The following is a 26288-nucleotide window of genomic DNA, read 5'->3' on the forward strand; positions in this document are numbered from 1 at the left end:
TACCGGTCCATGGACATGACCACCTCTGTGCCTGTGCTGTTCCTGCTAGCGTTTAGACAGACAAGCATTGGTTACGTGTGATGGACGGACGTCCGCTTCCACTTGGGCACGTCTCCGCGCCCTGGATACGACGCTCGTCGCAATGTTTATCACCTGCCATTCGTGATTAGCCTGCATCATCCCGCCCAGTAACTCCCGTCATGTCGTCAAGTTTTGCGGATGATGGATAACTATAGGTAAGCGTTTAACCAGACACACGTATCGCGCAGTGTGGTCTGAGAACCACATTTGCAAAGACGGGCGCGGCCTCCGCACGGCGGTAATGTTCTCGCTTTTATATATATATATATATATATATATGCTGATGATTCAGGGGGTACGGATGGACACGTAAGTATATAAGTACAGAAAAGGTAAAGAAGGGATTCAGAAGCCTTGAGGGAGAGTTTAAAAAATTTATTACAACTAGTTACGGGAGAGAACTAAGGTTTATTTACATGTTACAGGGGTCGACGTTTCGGCGACAGCGTCGCCTTCCACAGGACTAAAGGGGATTGTAGTGGGTCATCGCTTATCCTGGACCTAGGGTCAAAAAGGGTCAGGGTCAGGGTCAGGTTGTAGTGGGTCATTTTGACCCTAGGTCCAGGATAAGCGATGACCCACTACAATCCCCTTTAGTCCTGTGGAAGGCGACGCTGTCGCCGAAACGTCGACCCCTGTAACATGTAAATAAACCTTAGTTCTCTCCCGTAACTAGTTGTAATAAATTTTTTAAACTCTCCCTCAAGGCTTCTGAATCCCTTCTTTACCTTTTCTGTACTTATATATATATATATATATATAAATCTTGGAGATGGGATGATGTGATATGCGGTGACGAAATGATGGCTGTCGAAAGTTGAGTTGATCGGTCACTGCTATACTACTGGCGAGACGTCCCGTAAGCAACTAAACTCAGGGTCCTGGTTATTGGGCGAGTCCTGTTTCCTGGAGGTAGCAGACTAGGTATACGTGTACTATACGTATGGTAGTGTTGCGTACAGTACAGTCGGGCGTCCCGTTTTCATGGTTACGGCCGCTGAAAGCGTCGTTGTGATCGACAGGACTCTCATTGGCTACGTCTCCTCGATTAGCAACCAGAAGTTGTTTAGTCTAGATGGCGTTGTCTTCCTGCTGTCCTCTCTTCATCTGTCCTCCGCTCACAGCCATAGCGGCATCGCGGTGTTAACAGCAAAACAACAGGTTATTATAATAAACATATACGCGTAATGAAAATAATAAATGTACAGAAATTAATTTCTAGCTGCTGTTTTGCAGATAAAGCGCACGAAACATTCAGGTTTCAGAGGCCTCGCTTTCCCGACTTGTTTCCCTGGCGTATTTTAATTCGCGACTTCCGTGAATGTAAGCTATCCATCTTGTTGTGCAGCGCGCGTCATTTTTATGGCCTCGTACATTTTGTCGGTGGCCCCAAATCGGCGAGTTCGCTGTCACCATTCTCCCGACCGTGACGGTTCCTCCGCGACGGTGTGCTGTAAAGGTTTCACAGGGAACATGCATGTACAGACTTCCAGTTGTTTCATAGATCATGAATTATAAGTAACATCACACGGTGGAATGTCTTGGAGGATGCAAAGCCGCTGTGAATACAAGTTCGAAATATCGCAATTCCTGCGTGTGGAATTCGTTATAGGCGAACGTGGAATATACTGTATAGCGATGAAGAACGCTTTAAGCTACAGTTTTCCGTGCCGGGACAGGGAAGTGATTCCGGTTCGACTTCCGGAACCGGCCGTTTACACGATAGATCTATTCTCATATGCATGGCACGCGGCCATCGAAAACTATTTGTCACGAGAACTGTCTGTCATATAGTCCGAACGTCCTTCGGTGCTGTCACCGACGCTTCCCCCGATAATCAGACAATTTTTTTTCTGCTTCGTGAAATTTGAGGGCATTTTTAAATGATAATATTTACAATACGTGATTTTCCATTGTGTTTCCATTCGGGTGATGTTGCTCTCGAGATGTAATCCCACGCGTTTGCTTTGTCCCGTGCAATGGCCTGCGCGTGCAATTTTGCCCAAGATTCTTATCAACATTGTACAACATGCACATGTAGCGTATATACAGCTGCGTCCGTGAGATGTAAGCTTGTATTACAGCCTTATACGCACAATGCATCGTGAACAAATTTGGCGCCTTACCACCCTTTAGGAAATCACTCATCTGTACCGGTTGCGTGCAGCGAGAAATTTCTAGTGCGGCTTTCCCCGTTTCGATAACGACAACCTACGCTTCAATGGACTGTGGACCATTGAGAGAACCTCTATTGTAGGCAATGAAAAAAAAAAAAAAAAACAATTTCGTGCGAGACCTGTGTGACGGGAGACACTTGAGCAGCCTGGTATTTTTCGAAACTATAGCTACATCCACTTGCGACTGCATGCCTGGCAGTTCAGGTGGGTGTGGAAGAAGAAGTATAGGCTTGTGCAGTGACGTCACGTTTGGTCACGTGACTCGGGAAAACATATTGCCCCACCGGAGTTACTGTAGGAGGGCGTGCCGCGAGCTGTTGCAGTGTGCATGCAATTACGAGCGCATATTGTAAAAACACACGCTGTTGGCCCATTCGGCCCCGCAGTATGGCGCCTGTCACGCATCCCCATGTTTTCCCGAGTCACGTGGCTCAAAGGCGCTCAAAGGATGCGCGTGACGTCATCTGCACGAGCCTCATTGAAATATACGGCAGTCGTCGAAAAAGCCAAGCTATCTATGGAAATTGACGGCTTTGAACTCCGTAACATGAAAACCTCATTTTCCGTACAATACAATGTGGCCAACTGTGGCCAACCACATGTGGCCAATGTGGCCAACCACATGTGGCCAATGTGGCCAACATGTGGTTTCCTGCACCAGTCTGTCAGTGCAGGTCCTTTCCTTTCTGACGTAGCTGTCTGTAAAATATGTCTTCTGCGACGAGCTCTTGAGTTCCATAAACACTCGCTCCCGGATCTGAACTCCTCTACCTGGATCTCCTCCCTCCTTGTACTCACGCGTAATTGCGCATAGACACCCTGCTCGGATGTCTTCCTGGTACAGTGCGATGTTACTCATTACGCTGGAAGCGTGCGCAGCTGTTTTCCCCGGTTTTACGTTACACTCGTGCGTAGAAACTAAGTGGAAACGTACGCGTCTCTGTTTATAAATACGAGAAAGCTTTTAATCATAATTCAAAGAAGGCGCTTCGCTCGTATAATCGAAATACGCTGATATAGGAAGCACGTTTTACGCTATTCCACGCTGACGAGCGGATCTGTTCAGCAATAGCTATGCACACGAACAGCTGGTGTTGTACTTTAACTTTCTGTGTGTCTTATTTCTGCGCATTAATCTGGGGCATTATCACTAAAATCACGCGGTGGTTGACGGGCGCCATCAGGGTAAAGGTTAGATTAGAACAAGAATAGGCGCAGCACGGGAAAATACACCTATTACCTGCTCCCATGTCTAATAAAATCATCCGGACAAAGTAGGAAAAAATTCGCTACTTTGCTCGCTTATTTACCGAACCATGTCGTACGTACCTTATTCCTGCCTACCTCTCCTCCTCCATCTTCTTCTGATGTTCTTCCAACGGTGCTCCTATACAGATTCGAGTTACACACTGCTCGAATTCCATGCCACTTTGCTGTTAATCGGAATTTCCGAAACGTAAATTTCCTTTTCTCCGCCGCATTCCTGTGGGGCGTCTTCCCTGCAATGCGCTCCCGGCTGTGGCGAGGGGCGACCGGTATTTTTTGCGAACGAAAAAAGTGCGCACTTCAATAGAAATATCTCGGGAATGTGGATATAAATGTAGAGCTGAACGGGGGGTTCCCAAACAATATTCGATTCCACACGACTTAGGGTCCACGATAGAGACTTTCAGATTATGTACTTGTGGAGCTGCGATTTCATGACGGAAGGGCATCATGGGCCACACTGTGACAAGCAAGTGCGCAAGTGAAATTCTGATATGATACATATGTATTGTGCATTCTAGAGTATAATGTCTAAGCACTGTGTTAACAACAAAAGAAGAAGAAAAAAAAACGAGTTGAAACCATGGTAAGGAGGACCTTACGTAAAGTTCTACTCCGGATTATAAGACTATTCCGAACAGAATATCGGGAGGTTTCTAATCCGAGACTTCTTCCTCATCAAGTAAAAGCTGTAACGTTGCCCGTCTAGTTATTTAATAATTGATATTTGACACAGTTCTGGGTTACTCTGCTTTCGTTTTGACTAACTTTTCCGCAAGACATTCAACACAGACATGACGCAAGGTGATGATTCTCCGTCTCCAGCGAAACCAGTTAACTAGGAAGAGACTAGGACGGAGAGCGTTCCATTAACCGACTACATGAAATCACTCGACGCGCAACATCCTCGACACGATCCCCTCGCTCAAGTCGATTCCTGATTGGACAAGGCGACGTTTAACGTCATGGGGGCAGGGTACTCTTTCCACTGTACATGCATTACCTAAAGCAATATGCATTACTCTATTTTGAAAAGAGAAGCCAGGTAGCCAGGAATGCAAAGAGGCACTTGTTTTCAAAGGTGTATGACGTGCTGCTTGGTGTTCGATTTCTTTGTTTGAAAGCCTCGGGCTTTTATACTGCATTCGACTATCAAGGTAAGGTTCCAGTTACACGTTGTTTATATTTACTCTTTTAATGTAAACAACGCTCAACACTACTGTGTAAGCGAGTATGAAAGTCAGAAAAACTGTACGGGGCTTACACTGAAAAATTTTCGTGTTAATTTCAATGAGAGGCTTCGTTTTTTTTTTTTTTCGTGTTGCGTTGAAAATTTTCGGTTTTTACCGGTGCGGATACTGTTCAATGTTGGCTGCGAGTTACGAGCCGTGAATACAGTGTGTTCTGGCGCGAGGAATCGATCCTGGACCCACCAGATTTTTCTCCTGGATTGTTACTATCCAACCTGTATTCAACCCAAGTATTAACGATTCAACCATAAACCATTTCATATTCCTAATTTGTCGGATCTGACATCTGCATACTTTTTATTTTTCAATCAATCAATCATATTCATATGGTGACACCTTATACGAACCATCCTCTGTGTGGGACCGCCTGAACTCGATCCTGGACCCACCTCTTGTACACACACGAGCGCGAAAGCCTTCAGGTCGGGAACCGCCGATATTCCGAACAGAGAATTTTCTCTTCCACTGGAAAGTATAGAAGTACGGTAGAAGAACAATGTTCCAAATATCGGCATCTCCCGACCTGAAGGCTTTTGCTCCGGACTACCTTCACTGGATCGTTGGGCCTTCCTGTCTTGTACACATGCTTTGTGCCCCAAGCTCTCGTTCCCGTAAGTGTGCATGTGAATTATACGTACATATATTTACGCATGTTCACTTAGTTAGCACTTTTTGCTCCCCTTTGTAGACAGCAACAAGCGATGTTCCGTTTTCTCTTTGAAGAAAGCGCCACTTGTGATCTCCCGAAAGCTTTGAAGGTCGACTTAAAATATTCTCGAATTCTCTCAAGTGGAGACTTTTGAAATGAAGAACACTATTCACACACGCGTGATTCACAACGGCTTTTCTGATCCTAAAGTCGGAAGTAAAGCCCCTTTAAATGTGCTTCGTATGGTAAAATTAGTACCAACCTATCAGTTCTTGCCAGTGATCTTTAAACCATTATGATATCTGCAAACAATAGACCTGCTAAACAGTCGATCGGTGCTGTCTAGCCATGGAAATGAATTTACTGATACGGGACGATCGTTGCGCTATCTCGGGTATCTCGGGTATGCGAAAGTCGCGAGTATCTCGCTCGTTACATAAGACGCATCTTGTAACGGGCACACATAAAGCATCATGAGCGCAACGTCAGCTTAGTACTTGAGACGAGATGAACTGATTTCGTTGAGGGCGCCTTTGACACAGTCTCGATCACTACGCCCCTCTAGTTATATCCGTTCTTTAGAAGTCCAAGATATGTCACAAAAAGGCGTATCCACTGGTATTTTGAACAAATCAAGGTACAGAGAGCGATGTCGTTCAGGGTATGGCTGGGATGCGGGTCCAAGTTTAGTTCTCCTTACGGCTGACGCGCTTCCCCTGTTGGTGAAGACGGAATGTATCATTCAACGGCATTCCATGATCCGTATCATCCACGATATTCGTCTGTCGATGATTTCATCACACTAACCAGGTCACTGCCACCATTGCTGCCAGGCACGGCGAAATATTTCATGATTACCTTATCGCAAGTTGGTATATGCCGTGCATATGCGATATCGTTCGAGGGCTAACCCAAGCAGCACAATGTGGTGAAAGTCGAGTGCAATAGGGGTGGACGGTAGGTGTCTTATCAATGTTATCTAGTTTCACGAGTATGTTCAAGGTCTGCCACCTACCCGTCCACCTCTATTGCACTCGAATTTCAGTGCATTGTGCTGCTTAGGAAGGTATACGTGCGATAAAGATACCATGTGGGTATTTCATTTTTGCGACAATTGATGACTGGGCAAGTACGTCTGACCTTCATCTGTTCTTTTATTCTGATCACATGATAAGCTGAGGAACTCAGCAGAGGAGTAGGATATATAGCGCTTGAAAGGTACTGATATGTAACACCGTTAGCACTTGAGGATGGGTGCACATTGCAACTACATACAAACAGTTAGAGATAAAGCAGAACCGATTGCAGCCTTTCATGCCATAAGGATAGAGAGAGCACAAGAAGAGGATACGTGCTAGGTAGCAACTTCATACTATAGCGAAAACACTTGGAGATAAGAGGCAGGCGAAACTGCTTGGAGCGTTTCATGCCACAAGGAGAGAGAGAACATAGTACTAGCACGTGGTACTAGTTGGTGAAGCTAGAAGTAGGTGAAGTTGGTGAAGCTAGGTGACGCTACTGTTCGTTAGGTGCGTAATGTTTAAGTAACCTATAAAAACGAACATGAATTGAAAAGTAAGGTTGAACATCAAAGTAGGGTGTAAGCAAGAAACTGAGTGAAAGCTAAAAGTCCTCGCACGAAATCTTGGGGGAGAACCCATTGCAGGAAATGTTCCCCGCTGATATATGGGTCTTCCGTTTACAAGCGAGCAGTGAAGCAGTAACACGCTTATACGGACGGGAAAGTACCCTGAGAAGGTTACGCAGGTGGTTGTAATGGACGGGAATTCGCCTATCATTTAGTGATATGGACTGGCAAGTTCCTCAGACTCCCACGCATACTTCAGTCGACTGCACTGAAAGTGTGGAGATTGTTCAGAAGAACAACTTAGCCCTGTAACAACTGCCACATGGTTGCATGGGGGCGCTTGCGTCAGAGCTCTACAAAAACCATGAAGTACTTTGACAAATGGTGTTTTTTTTTCATCCTGAAATGCCATTATAACTAGGGTCTGACTTTTTCGGATTAAATGTCTTTCCTGGATTCTAGGGGGGGGGGAGGAATCGGGTACTATTTTGAAATATGAAATTCGGGGTATATAGTCGAGTGTTATAGGGTTACTTTTTTCTTTATATCCGGCAAGCGGGCCGTAGTACTGAGGTATACGTATTGATCAAACATGCATTCCTCGCGATTTATAGTCCCAAACACTACATGATGTAATAGTAAATGTACTTCGCATAGTTTATTGTTGCACTCGGATAATATTTTCATCGGACGTGCGCACAGGTTGCAGCTAAATCGATACAACGTAATACGCGATTGGAATTCGGGGCGGGTTTAACCCAGAAAAAGACCCTATTTAATATTTAAATTATTAATTAAAATATTTAAAATGAAAATATTTTAAATATTAGAATATTAATATTTAAAAAAACTATTTATAAGTAATTCCTCAACAGCTTCTACTTAGTAGAACAGTACAAGAAGTAAAACGATTGAAGCAGTGGACGGACTCCTGTAGCCAAAGAACAAAGTAGGTTTATTAAGTCCTCAGTCCCAGCCAAACCACCAGTCAGCGTCGAGCGGTCCAGTGACGTCATAGCGATGCGGCGGCGCTGCTGTCCTGTTTTGGTGGGCAAAAATTGCGCGATCATCGAGTCATACAGTGTTTTCGGTCGTTATTATAGGCATGCCACAAAATGTTGTTGCTATTGCATATGCTCCGCGGTACATAAACGGCAAATACGCCGTACACATACGCGGTTTCCTACCCCCTCTTGCACACCAGCGACGTCTGCTGCATGCGCAGGTGCACCCTCTTGTTTACAAACTCAGGTTGGAACACCAAAAATTCCTTAACTTTCTGTTGTAACAGCTTATCGAAAGCAGCACTAAAAGTCTCAAGGCTTTGCAGTTGGTTTTTCAAAAGCTATTCGAGATTCTTCGCCAACCTGTACTTATCATTTGAACAACTTCGTCGAGTTGTATCACTTTTGTGCAGTGCAAGTTAAAGAATTACTTGGAATGATGACATCGCGATACTTTTCCTATCCGAAAGCACCGGTACTGATATGTACAGTACGCTCCTTGAAATAAAACGAAAATTGAATAAAAACAAGGCGTGTGCGTTACACTATGCTAAAAATACATGTGACAATAGTTATTTGGTCCAGTCCCTTGTAGATAAATATATGGTGGTGGTGGTGATGGAAGATAAATAACGAAAATTAAAAGCCCGCTGTCAACTCCAATTACTTATATGCCACCTTAAGCCTCGTGTATATATGGCGGCTTACATAGTTTCGTAGCAGTCGAAACTTTGTGACGATATTTATATCGCTGCTTCTTTTAAAATTTCGAAGCACAACATGCACCAGTTTGTTCACTGCTAAATGTGCCTTCTAGAGTTAATTTAGAAGCACATAGTAGAAGAGGACAAGTAAGCTGGTGTGAACTTGAATATCGTCTATGCCCCGTCAGCTCAAATAGACGGCGGAATGAAGTATTGACAGCGAATTAGAAAGATCCGCCGTTAATTTTGCATGGCTTACCGCAACAAATGTGGAAGCTGAAAATTTTTACACGGTTTTGGGCATTGCATCATCATTGATGATTCATTTACCAGCGGTAGAAATACCGTGCTTTAATTACCTTAGCAGGCAATGTAAAAAAAAATGAAAGAAAGAAAAAATAATGCAGAGAAATTGAAGCAAACTAGCTTGCAGCCATAGTTCTAAGTATGATTAAATCATCCGAACTCCTCGGCGTCAAAGTTACCGCGCGACACGTGTTTGCACTCCACCTCAAAAAAAAAAAAAAAAAAAAAAAGAGCAGCGCCATTTTGCACATTCACTTGCCCTTACACGAATCCCCAGCAAGACCTTGACCAACAGTCACGAGAGTACTATAGGACATGTACAGTACATGGATATGGACAGTACATGCAATATGACAGATTCGTGCACTGTAATATTATTCCTACAGACTCTTCCGCGAAAACCGCAGCCCTGCGCTGTTTTGAAAGCTGGTGATGTCTAAAACGCATTGTATACCAGAATCCTTGCAGCGTCACGTATGTGTGAGGCAGACGTATAGCTGGCAGCGCGTATTGGGAACACAACGGCGCTCCTCGCTAATGCTGCAAATTCCTACACGTCCAACATTCCCACTCCCTTTGCTCTACGTCACAAGACACACACACATCAGGAGCTACGTCACGAGCAACGTCACCGTTTATTATCCTTTGTCAGTTGCGAGAGGAGAAGCAGTAAGCGTTTCGGTGCCGCGGGAAGCAGACGACAGGAGGGAGTAGCAGACGTCAGCTAGCGCACAGCATGGAGGCTATAAAGGAGTGAGTAGTTTCGGTTTCGGTTTAGAGTTAGTTCGTAGTAACTTTCCTGTACGTGCGTCACGTTGAGTCTCAGAAGACACAAAGCAACCAAAGCACCTCTTAAAGTAATAGGAACAAAATGACTGAAGATTGACTGAGTGAAGGTTTAGCGAGCCAATATCATTTTTGTCATGATGTGTACCAAGGTACTCTTTCGCACACTTTGCATCAACCAATCCAAAACTGTTTGAATCTTCGTTACTTTAAAGTATTGCACACTCTTGCCACAGTAGTTTCACTCTTGCGTTTCTTTTATTTTTATTTCATTTTTTTCTTCACATTCCTACCTTTTTTCTAAGTCCTTCGTTTATCGTTTAACTCAGGGTGATTGAACTTAAAGGTAAAGCCTTGGTGGTACCCCGAAGCAGTTGCGGCGCAATCTTATAAAATGATTAATTCGAATGATGGCAGGTTGAAGAAAAGGCACCAGCAGTGGGATTCGAACCTACACCCTCTGGTTGCCAGTCAGGGATGCTACCAATTAGACCACGCTAGCTACCCTCTCTTCAACGTACCAAGACACGCTATAGGAAACGGGGGACATTGCTGAAAGTCACTCACATGTTGAAGTACGCAACTGGGCGTTGTGAGGATCGTGTTGTTTGCTTTTCTACGTTTAATTGGTTCGTCCACTACAATGTCTCATAAGATGAGTTCATTCAGTGGCATAAGCCCTCAGGACTCTAACGTCATTAAATTTCGTCCCAGTCACGCTCATGGTTTTATAGAAAATCAAAATTTAAAATTGTGCATACAACAATGTGCGCATGTAGACACCAACATCGCGCTCTTCGTCAAGTACGGCTGCGAATGCTGGGTGCATGAACAAAAAATATTGAATACAATACGGTACATTTAAGTGTTATGGAGCACCTTTCCTTTTAATAAATGTATACCCCCCCCCCCCCGGTTATGAAGTAGCACGACCCACATTTGTGAAGCAACAATCTCGATCTCCAAGCACCAAGTTCAAGTGCAGCAGCATCAGTGTATTTGTTGTTGTTCCAAGCACCAAGCTCACATCTGTGTCATGAGAGAATTTTCTGTTTTTCTGACATTCAATACAGCGATAAAAAGGTCAAAAATATCAGAGAAATAGGAGACAGGAGGCGGATATTTCTTATCAGTGGCTTAAACAGCTCACGTTGCACGTACACCGGTATCCTGTGTAATCGTAAAAGCACGTATTCTTCATCACCAGGACAAAAGTCTCTATAGCACCAGTGCTTGGGAAATGGATAAGATGGCCGTAACAAAGCACCCACAAGTCACAACCTTCCGTTCACATCAAGCGTTATCGCAATACAGGGTTGTAGAAACAAACCATGCAAATTGTTTGCTTAAAGAATTAAAAAAGAAAAACTTTTCAGCCCCTGTCAAACTAACAGCAATAAAGCCGCAACAAAAGAACAATAAAAATCGTTTTCCATACACGTTGGATGTTATCTCAGTAGAGGACATCCAGCGGGAATGATGGGTCTAACTGGTACTAACAACTGGTACATTTGTTTGGCACATTGGACATGGTACGTACTAACAATTAGTACCATGCCTCCACATGCACCGTCCCACTTGCGACATGCCGCTTGTACTATGAAGTGCGACATGCAGCCCCTTGTACCACGCCACTTACACCATGTCATCTGTGCCACTTACTTGTACAGCTCCGGACACCCTTAATCATAACACAGAAAAAAAAAGTGGTCTTGTTCCCGAGCGCGATTCTTGGACCACGAGGAAATCTTAATTGAACAAAATTATTATGTTACTTTAACGCAGGAATTTTGTTCACTTAACATTCCCCCAGTGGCGCAAGGGTGGCTGTTATGGGGCTGAAAAATGAAACCGATTTTTTTCCAGTGTTATTATTAAGGTTGCCCTGAACTGTACCATGAGTTCAATGCTACTTGTACTGCGCTACTTGTACCACTCTCTGCTTCCTTTATGTTATTTTTTTTTTTAAGGAGAAGTACATAAGTGCTACTCACACCGTTGAGTAACCACTATATCTCACATTATATTGCTTAATCGCAGATACGACATGGAGACCTTGTCCAACCGTTTCACGGTATGGGACTACGTAGTGTTCTCCGGAATGCTGTGCGTGTCTGCTGCCATCGGCATCTATTACGCCTTCAGTGGCAGCAAGCAGTCTACCACGGCGGAGTTCCTGATGGGTAACCGAAGTATGGGCGTAGTCCCCGTGGCGCTGTCCATTCTGGCCAGCTTCATGTCTGCCATCACTCTTCTCGGAACTGCTTCCGAAATGTACATCTACGGCACCCAGTACATCGTCATCCTGTTCGCTTACTGCCTTGTCATTCCCGCGGCGGCGTATCTCTACCTGCCGGTCTTCTACAACCTGCAACTGACCAGCATGTACGAGGTAAGTGATCATGAACATGAAGTGTAGACATGGAACAGGAACGAAAGACAGGGAACAGAAAAGCGTGGAGGCGGCAGCATTTTGTGACGTCAGCCACCTAACACCCACAGCCACAGCCACATAACATAACAGCCACATAAACTCTACGTTACGTATCTGTGGCAAAGAAACATGGTGACATGGTTTCCAGGAAGAAACTCCTGACCTTACAACATTTGCAATGATGAACACAAGAGTAAAAGCGAGCGAGCTGGTGTCAAACTGAAGGGAATGTTACCCTCAGCACCATCGCAATGTCAGACGCACTGCAACCAATGCGACTGACAATCACTCACCGCACGGCTCATGTGAAACGCTCTACTGAGCAACTGCCATGTTGTATATAACATGCAACAACAATGACAATGTCAACAATGTTAGACAATGTCGCATTTACGCTTGGAACTTTGGTTCTTGCTGAGTGTCACGCAAAACATTTTCATATACACACACTCCATACAAGCAGCTTCCCTCCCCCCTCTCTCTTTCTCTCTCCCTCTTACTGTATAATTATCAGAATATGAATCGGTCACTTCTGCGAACGCAGTAACTTCGTGCAGAGCCGTGCGCACAGAGGGTAGGGAGGGTGGGGTTTTTATTTAGATTTGGTTTTAATTTAGATTTTTCTTTTATCTTTTTTTTGTAACGTTAGATCGTGATTAGCTGGATACGCTGCCACCGTCGCTGACGAGCTGTGCGCGCGGCCGTCACGAGCAGAGATAGGATGCAGGCGGTGTATAAGGTTTAGGCGAACAGTATATGGCATGTATGCCTGCGAAAGCAGCATACCTGCGCTAGCACATAACATCTAAAGCCTGATCCGCTCTAATGCGTTTCAACGCTTTCGTCACCGTTGCGTCCGTCTGCAAACCGACAAAAGCCCCCTTCGAAAGCGATGGACGCATACGTTCGCAAAGTTCAATTTTTTTGACAGAGCGACGCAAGAAATGCCGGTCGTTGCCCCGGTAACCGTGCCGCCCGCGCGCTCATATCTTCTCTTACTTCACTTCACATAGTCGGCTGTAAGTTGTTTCTCGTAAACTACCGTCGCAAAAGTGCATATGTGAATTTGAAAACCATGCATCTGTCAAACAGAGACACGGACGGACGGACGGACGGTCGTATTGAAACGCAATAGTGCGGACCAGGCTTAACAGATGACAACTGAAGCATGCGCTTCTGTCAGTCTGGATGCCACGCGGTGCGACCTTCAAAAGCTCGCACGTGTCTTCGCTTGCATCGAACGGCGAAAAACCTCAGCGGTGAAACCGGAATTGCCATGCGGAAACCTCGCACCGCAACTTTTGCTTTTCATCAGTTACAAGGTACTCCATGGCTGGGCATAATAATGTCGAGGCAAAGTTGAACGCGGGTCTTACGCGACGGGAAATACCCTCCGTTGTTGTTCTTGAGGATTCTGCCAGACGGCGATGAGAAAGGGAGGTTTGCATTGTTGGGCTTGTGACGGCTCTCGCCGTTCCTTCTGGTGTCGAGAAAAGGACGTGACAAAATTTGTCGCTTTGCTTTGCGAGACAACAAAGATCATGAGCGACGTCACCGTGGTTGGACCGTGGATGGAGTTCGTTGCGGAAGGCTGCACCTTGGCCTTGTACTGAAGAAGGAGAAGTCACCGGCGACATTATTTTTACCTTCCGCGTATCACTTGTAGAATAGTCTATCTAGAGGGACAACAACTAGAGCAATTGCTGTTTGTCCTGTTGTCGCCCAGATTCGTGCTTTTCAGAAGACTGAGTTTGCCATACTCTCTCATTTATCTCCAGTACACTTTCGGTTGCCGCCAAAGTGAAAATGAAACCAAAACGGCTACAGACAATACATGGATTCTGGTACATAAAACGGACGGATGTTTAACATGCTGACGACTCTCTAATTTATTTTACCGAGTATGTATAACTTTTCTAAAGGAAATGACCTGGATTTTGTGGGTGTTGCGTTCTGTTTTTGAAGATCTAAAAAAAGAAAAAAAAGCGAGCGAATTGTCCGTGAGGGTAGAAGTTCGCTTTGTGTCTCAAGCTCAAGGTTGTTCCCCGCTCCCCTCAATAATTAATGCTTTCTCGGTAGACCTTGGAATATCTGCGAATCCCGAACGGTAGTTATTTTGCGCGGAAACGACTAACAGCAAGGATTATTCAAAATTGACCTCAGGAGGACGAATGCATTGAGCCGGAACAACAGAAGAGTGATCGAGACTACCACATTAAAGTGTCCTTCCCGGCGTCGCCATTGAATCTATGTTTACACATCTGCACCAAACGGCAGTAGAGTGATAATGTCTCGACAACAATGGTGCTCGCTGTATGAGGTTTGTCTGTCGTCGCGGACCTTGACATGGTGGGCCTGCGTGACTGAGAATACCCCAGAGCGTTCCAACAACACTTTGACCCACAATCGCGTTCAGTGCATCACAGAATGAAAGTATTCGGTTCCTGATGTGACCTCAAAGACACAACTTGATGCACCTGCACGGACTATATTTGGTCGTATTCGTACGCCGAGGAATCCGCCTGTCATACAAAGTGATATCCTAAAACGTCGCAGTAGCGTCCAACCAATAGCGCGTGATCTGGTCACGTGGTGTAGCAAAAAAAAAAGAAAAGTTTTGAACGCAGTGATGCCGTCCACCCGTCATTTTTGTATCTTTGCTCTCTGGCGGTTGCTCGTGGCAAAATCACCACAGAAGTTGATTGTGGTCACACGTGATAGGCAACCGATAGGCTTGCCGATATATATTCTCATCAGCACGAAGGGACGTATTTTGCCTGCAGTGTAAATCATGCGGCGCTTCTTCGCAACATCGTAGCTAAACATGAAGGGAATTGATGTTCTTTGCTGGAGTCCTGCAGCTGGCTAACCTTTTCAGTGACTTCCTTCTTTTATCACTTCTTTCATGGTAGCTAACTCCTCCAAAGCACGAGGGCATCGCATGGGCTCAGTGAATCTTATATTTGTCCTAATCTATACTTCTTCTTCCACACTTTAATAGCAGCCTACTTAATAATAATCAAAATGGAAGCCATACGCAACGAACGCATAAAAAAAGAAAAGAAAAGGGCAGACTTCAACACAGCAGTGCCGTCGCACGTGGTTGTCCTACATAGCCGTGTGTGCCACTTTTCTGTCGGCCCGACAACCGTTTCCGCGGAGGTTAACATGTGTTATTAAGCTATCGTTTCATGCGCCTAAATGTACACACTGCACGGACTTCCCGCTGCAATATTAGATATTGTAGCGATAGAAGAGGCAAATTTAATATCTGCAGAACCCACCGCCGTCGACATACGATCTCCATCATTTTGCCAAAAGGGGATAGCCGATCTTACCCGTCGGCTCTTGCGTCAGCAAAGGCCGCCCATCAATGGCGTCAAGACATCCCGGAAGGATCCCTCCTCCACTCAGTAGATCTAACACTGTCCTTCATAATGCCGTCTACCCTTCGTCGGACCCTTACGTCTATCGTCCGTCGACTTCGTCTGAACGTCGCATTCACCCCATACTTTCGCCACAAGTACTCCAAGTACCGTCCAGTACATTCTCATCGACTGTCAGAAGTATTTCACTGAGCGACGCGACCCACATTTTTGCAATGTTGTTTCCATAACCTTGTTGAAGCAAAACGATGGCGGTCATTAGCAACATAACATCAATATTTATGACAATATTTGTGCAATGTCACTGCAACAATTTGTGCTGACAAGGCCAATTGCTGCTGACGATCAAGCCCCAGCTTACTACAAATCGAATTTGTCGCTGAAGAATGGGAGGTTGTGGATTCGAACCTTACTACCGTCTGAAGTTTCCCTGGGTTCTCGGGCAGACTTTCCATGCGAATGTCGGCACAGATCCTTACGAAGTCGGCCCAGGACGCACACTAACCCCCCAACCGCTGTGGACTCTCCATCTGTCGACGTCTGTACGCAGCTCATAGCCACAGCTGCTTCGCGGCGCTGACACGGAATAACGACCTAGTAAAACAAGATGCCAGTAACCGTGTATTCACAGCAGCGACATCCTCACGGAAGATTCTAGTGGAAGAAAAAGCAAACACACTGCTTACAGAGACAGAAGTTCCGTCCCGTGTTATGTGAGCATTCGCACGGAGCAGAATATCGGGAGTGCCGTACTGCGCACTTAGCAGACGACACTTCGCAGACGACACCGTCAGCGTCTCTCTTGTCGTCTGCTACAGAATATCTTGTGACTGCGTTGCAGGATATTACCCACAGTTAGCAGAGTACGTGAACACTTGACGTTGTGCGCTCGCGCACAGAAAGCTATGACGTTTTTCGCGTCTTCAGCTTCTGCGGGGAATGTCGCACGTGTTGAATACACGGTTAATATGACAACAGGAGGCTACCTTGGTAGAACTCTTCTCTCTTTTAGGTGTCCGTAACGTGCCCGTGTCTCCGAGAACGGGTTCGGCCTTCTCACAGTGATCAGAGGTAAACCGGGTACACTTTGAAAAACATCAAGGGATGCAATAGTTCAGAAGGGCATTCGTAACGACCGCGACGACCACCGCAGTGAGCAGAACGCTGCGGGGCTTCCTGTCATATCGCGTCCAAGAAAGCATGGGTTAGACGAGAAGATGGGTCATTAAGACGTTCGCAAATGGGACGTCGAGGTGATTAATGAAGGTCACTAATGGTTGCAGACAGAGATCGCCACTGGCCATATTCACGCTTGACAAGTCGCTGGGTCCGGTGAACCGCGTGAAGTGGAACTGAAGTAATGATGTGTGTACTTCACGAAAATAACAGAAAATAAACGCGTAGGTAGATGACCCTGATTAAGAAAAAAAAAAAAAAAGAAGTAAGGATCGATCTTACACGCGACGGTTCCGTTCCAGCTGCGCGGCTGAGTGTTGCCGCTGGTACAAAACATACCTGGGTAAATTACTTCTGAAATGTAATTAAATTACGTTACTCATTACTCCAGTTAGAATTTAATTAAATTACATTACTCATCACTGCAATTGAAATGTGATAAAATTACATTACAATTACTACGAAAAAGTAATGACATTACAAAGTCATTACTGCGAGCTTATTCGTAACGATATTGAGGATGCGGAAATTCATTGTGGGCGTTGGAATTCTATTAACTCGCCAGTTGCCAACTCTCTCTCTGCCGTGCCAACGCAGAACACAGACTCGATTCTCTCGTAAAAAGTAATGAGTAATGTCATTAAAATTACTGCCCAAATGTAATTAAATTACATTACAAACATTACAAATTACATAATGTCAAAAGTAACGCATTACATTACAAATTACCAGAAAAATTAACTCATTTCCGTAATTTCATTACAGTAATGACATTACTACCCAGGTACGGTACTAACGTCCCTGCTTCCCTCTCCTTTCTGCCGTCCTCTCCTTATATATGCATGTCGGTACACCGTCATAGGCACAATTTCGCTTCGTTGTACAACCACACCATAAAAAAAAAAAAAAAACGTACACATATACTACGCACCTAAACTAGCTCGCGTGCCGTAGCGGTCATAGGATGATCGCCTTCCACTTCGAGACCGCGGGTTCGAATCCCGACAGCGGCTGTGCTGTCCCAGGTTTTCCCTGGGTTGTCCGGCAAATCTTCCGGACGAACATCGGCACAGTTCCCTCTGAAGTCGGCCCAGTACGCAAACCCTCGTGTCCCCACTCGTCCCTGCTGTCCTCTCTTCATATGCCAATGACTGTACGCCGCTTACAGCCACAGTTGCTTCGCGGCGCTAACACGGAATTAGAACGCCAGGGGGCTTAATCGCTTCATCGTCGTTACGGTCGTTACAAGCTAACGAGTGGCGCGAAATTCAAAAAAGGCCGGGCGGGAAATTTAAAAAGGTGGCCACGTGATAAAACACGTGCACTACGCTCTTCGCGCGATACGTGAAGGCCGTGGTACACGTCACGCGCAATGTGTCACGTGCCCACCTTTTTGAATTTCCCGCCACTCGTTAGCTTGTAACGACCGTAACGACGATGAAGCGATTAAGCCCCCAGATCAGAAAATGTACGCATCTAAAGTAAAACAACGTTTGTGGTACAGAAAAACGGGTTTTCGTCAGACGAACAGGAAACACAGCAGAAGGTTGAAATTGCTATATGTTAAGTTGCTGGTTCTTAACAGGAACAGGCTCGCTTCACTTCTAACTACTGTCTTTTCGTTTCAGTACCTGGAAATTCGTTTCCACCACGTTGTACGCGTCATTGGCACCTTAACCTTCTTGCTACAAATGGTGAGTGCTTTTGTAGCTCAGCTCAGCTCAGCATTTTTAGCTCTTTGTTAGCTCAGTGTCGAAGCTTCATTGTGCGAAATAATGAAACCGACATAATATGCTTTCCGAATAGCGTTTGTTAGTGAGGACGTAAAGTACGCGAGCTTGAAAGTGTACGTCCCATTCGATGAGTGATACTGCAGACGCAACAAACTGCAGAAACTTTCAAAGCCGCCGTCTTAATGGATAGCTCATCCATGTCATTGCTCAGTGTCTCATCTGGCCGTTTATTTCATCATGCAGATAGTCTACATGGCCATTGTGTTGTACGCGCCTTCCTTAGCACTGTCACAAGGTACGTCATTGTAGGATTTTCATCTGAATATTTCTTTCTGATGTTTTCCGACTTTTCATGGGGATCTTCCAATCATAACTAACAACTAACTCACAACGATGCGTAACTCCGAAACGAACAACTGGGAATGACCTTGTCCTTCCACGATTTTCGAATGTGTTCAGTTTGAATTTGTTGTTGCAGTTTTCCTAAAAAACATTAACGAACGGGTTACGCTTTGCCTTATTTTACTGTAGACGCGCACGTGTTTAATTTTTGTTAAATTGTCTTCCACAGTCACCGGTATCAGCGTGTGGACTTCGGTGTTGTCTATTGGCATCATTTGCACCTTCTACACCAGTGTTGTAAGTTGGGCGAGCAGTTATTTCCGCAAGTCAAGACCACACCAATATTAACATACCCACAATTTAACATTGAAGCCCCATATATACGAAACAAACGTATATCCCCCCCCCCTTAAATTTATATGGAACACGTGACACTAAAGCATCGATTCTAGCATTGTATGAGATAGAAGCTGTTCACTTCAGGGGGGCATAAAAGCTGTCATCTGGACTGACGTTTTCCAAGTGCTTCTCATGTTCGGCGCCATGTTGACGGTGGCCGTGAAAGGATCCTATGATCTGGGAGGTTTCAGTAAAGTCATCGAAAAAGCCAGAGAAGGGCAGCGCTTGGAGTTTTTCAAGTAAGTGCCACTGTGGCCTACGGTGGATTACGTGTACTGTCACGCTTTTTTTACGGTGTCTATGGTGCAGCTTCAATGTGGACCCCACGGACCGCCATACAGTGTGGGGCCTCATCTTCGGCTGCTATTTCACGTGGGAATTCGTCTACGGAGCAAGTCAAGCCATGGTTCAGCGATACCTCACTCTGCCCACGCTGAGAAAAGCGAGGATGTGAGTTTCTAGGCTCTTTTCTTAGCAAGTTCCGCAGCACTTCCAAAAAAATCTGTAGTCATTGTTATTGGGAAACGCGAGCGACCCACACCCGTTTCGCCCTTCCAGAGCCATATGGATGAATCTTCCCGGCTTGTCGTTCCTCATGCTCATCTGCTCCATGGCTGGATTGGTCATCTACGCCAACTACAGCACATGCGACCCGAAGCTTACGAAACACATCACGGCTGATGACCAGGTAGGGCTCGATGTTTCTGTCGTGTGCTTGACCCGTAGAGCCTTACCTGGACAATACATAAAACGGGTTCTGGATCCTGGACAGCTATGTCACACAAAGGAATAATAAACCGATATAAATGTATGCAGCTTCTTCCGCTGTATGTCATGGAAATTCTCGGCACTTATCCGGGACTGCCAGGACTGTTCGTTTCCGGAATATTCAGTGGCGCGCTCAGGTAAGCTGCCCTTTGTTGTAGCAACATCCGCATAGTACCAATCAGCGTTGTGTGCCTTTATCTGCAGCACTGTATCTTCTGGAGTGAATTCTCTGGCAGCGGTTGTCCTGGAAGACATCGTCAAAAGATACATCAAGTCCGACATGAGCGATAAGTTTGCAACAAACCTGACAAAAGGTTTAGGTAGGCATCTGTAATTTTCTGTCAAAAACAGCAATGTGTAACGTACTCGGGGCATGCTCTTTTTCAGCCATGTCTTTCGGTCTCATTGCAATCGTACTGGTCTACGTGGCACAGAACCTCGGCGGTGTATTACAGGTAAGGCAATATTACAACTTGTCTGTATTAGCACCGCGAAGCAACTGTGTCTATTAGTGGTGTACAGATGGAGAGAACAGCAGAAAGGAGTGATAAACAGAGGGTGTCCTGCATCGGACAAGTTGCTGCCTTTCAGGAATTTCCTTTTTGTTCGTTCTAGACAGTTTTAACTTACCAGTCCTCGTGGAATTATATCTTACGAAGTAACTAACTGGCGTTTATCACACAACAGGCTGCCCTAGCAATCTTTGGCATGATGGGCGGTCCTCTGCTGGGTGTCTTCACCTTGGGACTGTTCTTTCCGTGGGCCAACGCCATAGTGAGTGTCAAGTCCTACAAAGTATACTTTACGTGTCTCTCTCTCTTTTTTTTAATTTCTATACCCTACGCACTATACGCAGGGAGCAACAGTCGGCACTCTAGCATCTCTGGCAGCCTGCTTCTGGATAGGCATCGGAGCCTTCGTGCTCAAGCCGGTGGTGCCTAGGGCACCGGTCTCTGTCGAAGGCTGCATCAGCATCTATCTGAACGTTACCAATTCCACCGTTTACACACCACCTGCGCCGCAAGACTTTTCAAGAAAGTACGATACCTCGAATTCATCTATTCTGTTAGGTAAACCGTACAACAGATGCGACTTCACGACGTGGTGGTAGCTTATGGCAAAGATACACAGGAGGACGCTAAGGAACGAGTAACGACGTTTTTTTTTTTTACGATGTATGTTACGTTTAAGGAACGGCACTTGACGAAAAGGCACAGGGAGCATCACAAACCGTTCCAACTGCGCCTTTAGCGAACCTGTAGAGAAGTAGGAAGGGAGTTGCCTCAGGACACCAGCCGCCGATAATCCGAACATAGAGTCACTAAATAAGCTACGCTTCAGAGTATCGACACTGAGCCGCCATGTTGTTTCGGATGACCTCCAGCCCCACCTCTATTTTGGCAGTAGAAATAGATGAAGGTGAAGTTCAGCAGTGGAAGCAGTGGAAGAAGAAGTGGAAGCAGAAGTTCAGCAGAGCGCTAAATCGATGGCGCTGGAGGTCATCCGAAACAACATGGCGGCTCAGTGTCGCTACTCTGAAGCGTAGCTTATTTAGTGACTCTATTCGAACAGAGGCTGTTCTTCTTCTTCTTCTCTGTTCGAAATATCGGCGGCTCCTGAGGCAACTCCCTTCCTTTTGCGGCTTAGGTTTCCATATGTATTGCGTCCATTCTTCTATGTTCCCTTGACCTCAGCTACTACTAACTTACTTGAGAAATATGATGTTCGGGGCCGATTGTGGCGGTCTCTGTGAATGTGTGTGTGTGACCGAAAAAAAAATATAGTAGAGCTTGCACACCCATTGTGACACCATGTACCACACCCAAGGGCAGACACAGATATTGTAAATGACGAACGGCAAAGCTTCGATTGAATGCGTGAATATCCGCGCGCTTCAGTTAGTGCTACTTTTGTGCAGATATGTTTCTGTAAATTGGAACAGAATTGAAATACTCCTTCTTTTATTTCCTTTAAGTGACGACATCTTTGTTCTGTACCGTCTGTCGTACGTCTGGTACAGCGCGATAGGCTGCTTCCTCGTTATCATCATCGGGATGGTTACCAGTCTCTCGACAGGTACGTAGACGGCGATATCACGAGTCATCACGCATATTAAATCATAATATCAAGTCGTAGAATATATCAATATCACAAGTCGTAGAATTCTTCAGAAAAGCTAATTGATGTCACACGAACATTCAGGATGCACAAAACCTTCGAACGTGGATCCCAGGACGATACATCCGCTCTACAACTATGTCTGCAAGATTCTTCTTCCAAGCAGCCTTCACGACAAGTTCTTGGTCCCGACCGTGGTAAGTCTCATTGCCCAAGCACTGCAGTTCCGTGAACAAGCACAAAGGGTACAGTGGGTAAGAGTACTGTTCGGGACATACATATCTTTGTAACCATTGGGTGCGTTGAGTCGCGACTCGTGCGCTCCAAAGGGAGTGTCTCTGTCTAACCCCACAAGGAGCATCTGCTTAACGCTCCAAATCCTCGCTTGCTGTCCTGCCACAGCTTGTGGCGAACAGTACGTAGGAGAAACGCTAGTCGATGCCAGTACGATGCCGGTTAATTGCTGTATATAACGTGTGGCCTGTTGTCCCTCGATGTTTGCAACATCTAGGAAAATATTAATATCCAGCAACACATGAGACATTATTCCAGAAGCTACAAAACTACAGCTGTTTCGGCACGCAAAAGTTTTGTAGCGGGCAGTACAAATAGAAGATCTAATACGTGGTGTCGTTGGCCACGAAGTACTAGCGTATGGAGCGCTGAAACAGCTTCCCTTCCCTTACTTTTTCTCTTAACCCAGCCGAGGACGCCAGCAACTTAGTGGCAGGGTACAAGTTGCTTATAGACACATTTCGGCGCACGTTAGCGAACCCCCCCCCCCCCCAAGTGGCGTCGCACGCGCCCATCGTTGTCTCTCAACGCAAAGCCATGAATCATCATCATCATCATCATCATCTCTTTCTCTGTTTGCGGTTTCCTCCAATGAGGAACCAAAGGCTTTCTTCTGTCTGTTAGAAGGGTGAGCTTATCCACAATGTGAGGGCAAAGCATCAGGCCCAGAGTTTACTACATATGACGTCATCAGCCACTCAGGGAGCCTTCACTTCATGTCTGCGCCACGATCATTTCTGGATGATTATCCATTTTTCAGACCATACCTTTCTGGTTGCAGGAGGAAAGTGGCAAAGGCAGCTTAGTCCGTCTTCCACGACCGGAGTCAGACCTCGGCAAAGAAAACCCAGCTTTCTGCGAAGAGAAATTTGGATCCGGTCAACTAGAAGACATCCAGGCTCCCGCAGCCGCGTGGATTACAGAGAAGAGGCCGTCACTGAGCAGTCAAAACGGCGAACTACGGCTCGAAGTAGCAGCCCTCAGTCCTGAGCAAGAGTCTCCGGGGGCCTGGAGTGCACCTGGTCACGCGCTTAAGAACAACGCGGCGCTTTCTCATAGGTCTACGAAATGCTAGATGGTCGTAGTTCATACCACATCATTGTACAGGTCATCGCTCATCAAACACTTTAAGTACAACTAACGGTGTCGTGATCTTTCCGACGGAAAGTTCCTGGTTCGCCATCCTGCGTATCTGCGTGGAAGCCTAGCTGTCATTACCCATGTCTTTCCCGTACGACGCACAGAGACACACCTGCGCAACGTCGTGTTGTATGAAAAACGACGCAGTTGGAAAGCTATTCGTCCAAGTAAATCACTTCCGGAAGTGAGCTAGGCAAAAGACCTAAAATGTATGCGACCATAGAATACTTTAAGACATTCGTTTATTGCTGCTGTAAAACTGAACGAACGGGAGGGCAGGTTCCCAACAGCAAACACACACACATAAAATCAAATATATTACTAATAGGGCCTGCAAGCTAAGCTAGGCCGCGACGCAAAACACTGAGCTTCAGTTTCCGTAGCACCGGTCAGGTGACTCTGCAGCATTGTCCTCGTAGAATTCCATGCTGTGTGAAAGTGCTGGTCGTGCCAGTATTCACAATAGCTGATGAACGTCAAACGTTGTGAACAACTCGTTTCCTTGCTGGACAAGGGTGTCCTCATGAGGGGCAGTCTCGAAGAACATGGACCTACTCAGAGCGCTTAAAATTCCATACTCTGTCGCTGATAAAGATAATGCAACAGTGCGAATTGTCTAACCCCAAACGGGCCGAGATTATTAACTAATGGAATGAAATCACAGCGTCTCACGAGCTGTGCTGGCTACAGCGACATCCGCGAGCGGATAGACGATTTTAAAAAGATGCTCGCGCCACCAAGCGCGCGGCGCAGGGCAGCATGGGAACTTTGTGGGACACTGCTCTGTCGTCTGCTACGGTTATGGTGTATCTCGGCTGACGCCGCTCCTGCGCACACCGGGAATGTTGTTGTTGTTGTTCTTCCTCCGCCTCTGGCCGTCTCATAAGGCTTTAAGGCGCTCTAAGTTCCCATGAACCCTTGCGTGCCACAGGTGGCGCTTGCTTTTCTAAAAAGGTCTATTGTTGGAAGTGTCGAATTATCCTCAGTTGTCTAGAGGAGACGACCGTCAGAACAGAGGAAGCGGGCTATATAGTCCGGGCAGTTACGATCCTTGGGCGTACTCACTCGAAAGGCAAAGGGACTATGCAACGAGGAGGAAACCTTAAAGGTCGTGGGGTCAGCGTGTTCGTCGTACACTCAGGATGACCTGTACGTGACATTTTTCGTGATTTTTTGCGAGTGAGGTGCACAACATCAGTGAGGCACCAACATGTGAGGTCCCAAACATCAGTTCTTTGCGACCACGGTGATTTACACTTGCTGAATCCTTTTTCTTCTATACCTTCTTAGCTCCGTCCCTGGAGTCACCAGGTATAGTCCTATTAGTTCCAACTCACGAGTGCTGCTATGACGTCACTTATCACTCTTATCGTCCTTCGCCTGCGTGCGGAGGTGCTGAAAAGATCTTGTGTATGGAGACAGCTCCACAAGTGATAAACGAGCTGCGAATGAAATATGCGTAGAGGTTGGCTATGCAGTATTCGAGACATTGAAATATCCAAGACAGAGCTGGGATATTTAAATAAAATTCAGTTGGAATTGACGCGTTCACGAACGACATACATAGCAATCGGCAGAACTGGAAGTTTTCTTACGTGTATCAACGTGTTAAAAATAAAACAAACTACCAGTCTCGTGTCTATGCATTCGTCCTAAGGCGACAACCTCATCCCTAAGCCGTACGAAACACAGAGATGCGATCATGATAAAGCGACGAGAAGACATACGACGATATGATTCCACCAGTTCCCCTACCGCCGCCCCGGGGACCTAATCAGAACTACACGTGGTTCCGATAACCCTCATGGATGTCGTGGGTTTTAGAACTACGTTTCCGTTCTCTCTGGTTCCTCAAGTTTGGACGTGCGACGCTTTATAACGGCAACGTGCCAACCAGCCGAACTACTACTTCATCTGTCTGCATCCGTATGCCCCAAGGTACGCTCCGACATGGTTCAGTCCAGAAGGTAGGAACAGTAGGTAGTTTTGGTAGACAGGAACAGTGTATGTATACGAAGGCATGTTTGCACCCGTGTTGTGCATAGTGGCGTCGCTACCGTATCCGCTACTTTTTTCAGTAGCGGAGTGCCGATTCCGCTACATTTTAAATTGGAAACGGATAAAGTATTTCCGCTACAAATATGGGTAGTGGCGGACACCGCTACCACTACCGCTACTTTTCATATTGTAGACGAGGGACACGGAGAGAAAACAAACAAACAAACAAACAAACAAACAAATAAATGAGATAACGGCGAAGCAGAATTTTTTTCTTGTTATTCCTTTAAGTTACTTGTTAATCAGGCAGTCTGATATGACGATCTTCCTCGATTCCACTAACTCTCCTAAGCTAAGCGTAATCAATCGAATATTTGTGTTATTGCAAAAAATTTCGGAACTGTGTTCGAAACATTTTGACGGGAAAATTATTAAAACGTATGCGTTATGTGCGCTGTCTTAAATGCATATCTGAATAATATATCTTGGCTGTAAGCAGTGGTATACTTTTACTGCATGCTGGCTATGCGAGGCATATTGTACGGATATACGCTCTCGATGTCTACGGCGTTGCCTAGGGCAGGGCACGGTAGGAAAAATAACAGCATTTTATTTGGTAGCGGCAGCGCATTACTTTCTTTGTGAGACCTTTCTGTGGGTTAGCGGGTGTAACACTGGTTTGTAACGCA

The 26288-nt window shown here is 45.8% G+C and overlaps 1 protein-coding gene across 3 annotated transcripts; it reads left to right on the forward strand.

Moving 5' to 3' along the window:
- Nucleotides 1-132: 132 nt before the first annotated feature.
- Nucleotides 133-25233, forward strand: LOC135367266 (sodium-coupled monocarboxylate transporter 1-like). Of its 3 annotated transcripts, none has more exons than XM_064600447.1 (16): nt 133-236; nt 11852-12203; nt 18436-18501; nt 18784-18835; nt 19112-19179; nt 19366-19520; nt 19591-19731; nt 19840-19969; nt 20098-20186; nt 20254-20369; nt 20437-20504; nt 20737-20823; nt 20906-21087; nt 22025-22125; nt 22252-22364; nt 23243-25233. In XM_064600447.1, the coding sequence occupies exons 1-16, from the start codon at nt 220-222 to the stop codon at nt 23534-23536; spliced, it is 2031 nt and encodes a 676-aa protein (XP_064456517.1). In that variant the 5' UTR covers nt 133-219; the 3' UTR covers nt 23537-25233. The 3 variants fall into 3 exon arrangements, with proteins under 3 accessions (XP_064456517.1, XP_064456518.1, XP_064456516.1); XM_064600448.1 differs by lacking the exon at nt 133-236 and adding an exon at nt 4569-4681; XM_064600446.1 differs by lacking the exon at nt 133-236 and adding an exon at nt 9691-9778.
- Nucleotides 25234-26288: the final 1055 nt, after the last annotated feature.

Source organism: Ornithodoros turicata, chromosome 8 (genome assembly GCF_037126465.1).
Source record: "Ornithodoros turicata isolate Travis chromosome 8, ASM3712646v1, whole genome shotgun sequence".
NCBI classification, from domain to species: domain Eukaryota; kingdom Metazoa; phylum Arthropoda; class Arachnida; order Ixodida; family Argasidae; genus Ornithodoros; species Ornithodoros turicata.

Excerpts from the sequence above, each read along its gene's own strand:
- LOC135367266 (XM_064600447.1), top strand. Across the intron at positions 21,088-22,024 it reads CCGCAAGACTTTTCAAGAAA|TGACGACATCTTTGTTCTGT; the intron begins GTACGATACCTC and ends ATTTCCTTTAAG. Across the intron at positions 22,126-22,251 it reads GGTTACCAGTCTCTCGACAG|GATGCACAAAACCTTCGAAC; the intron begins GTACGTAGACGG and ends ACGAACATTCAG.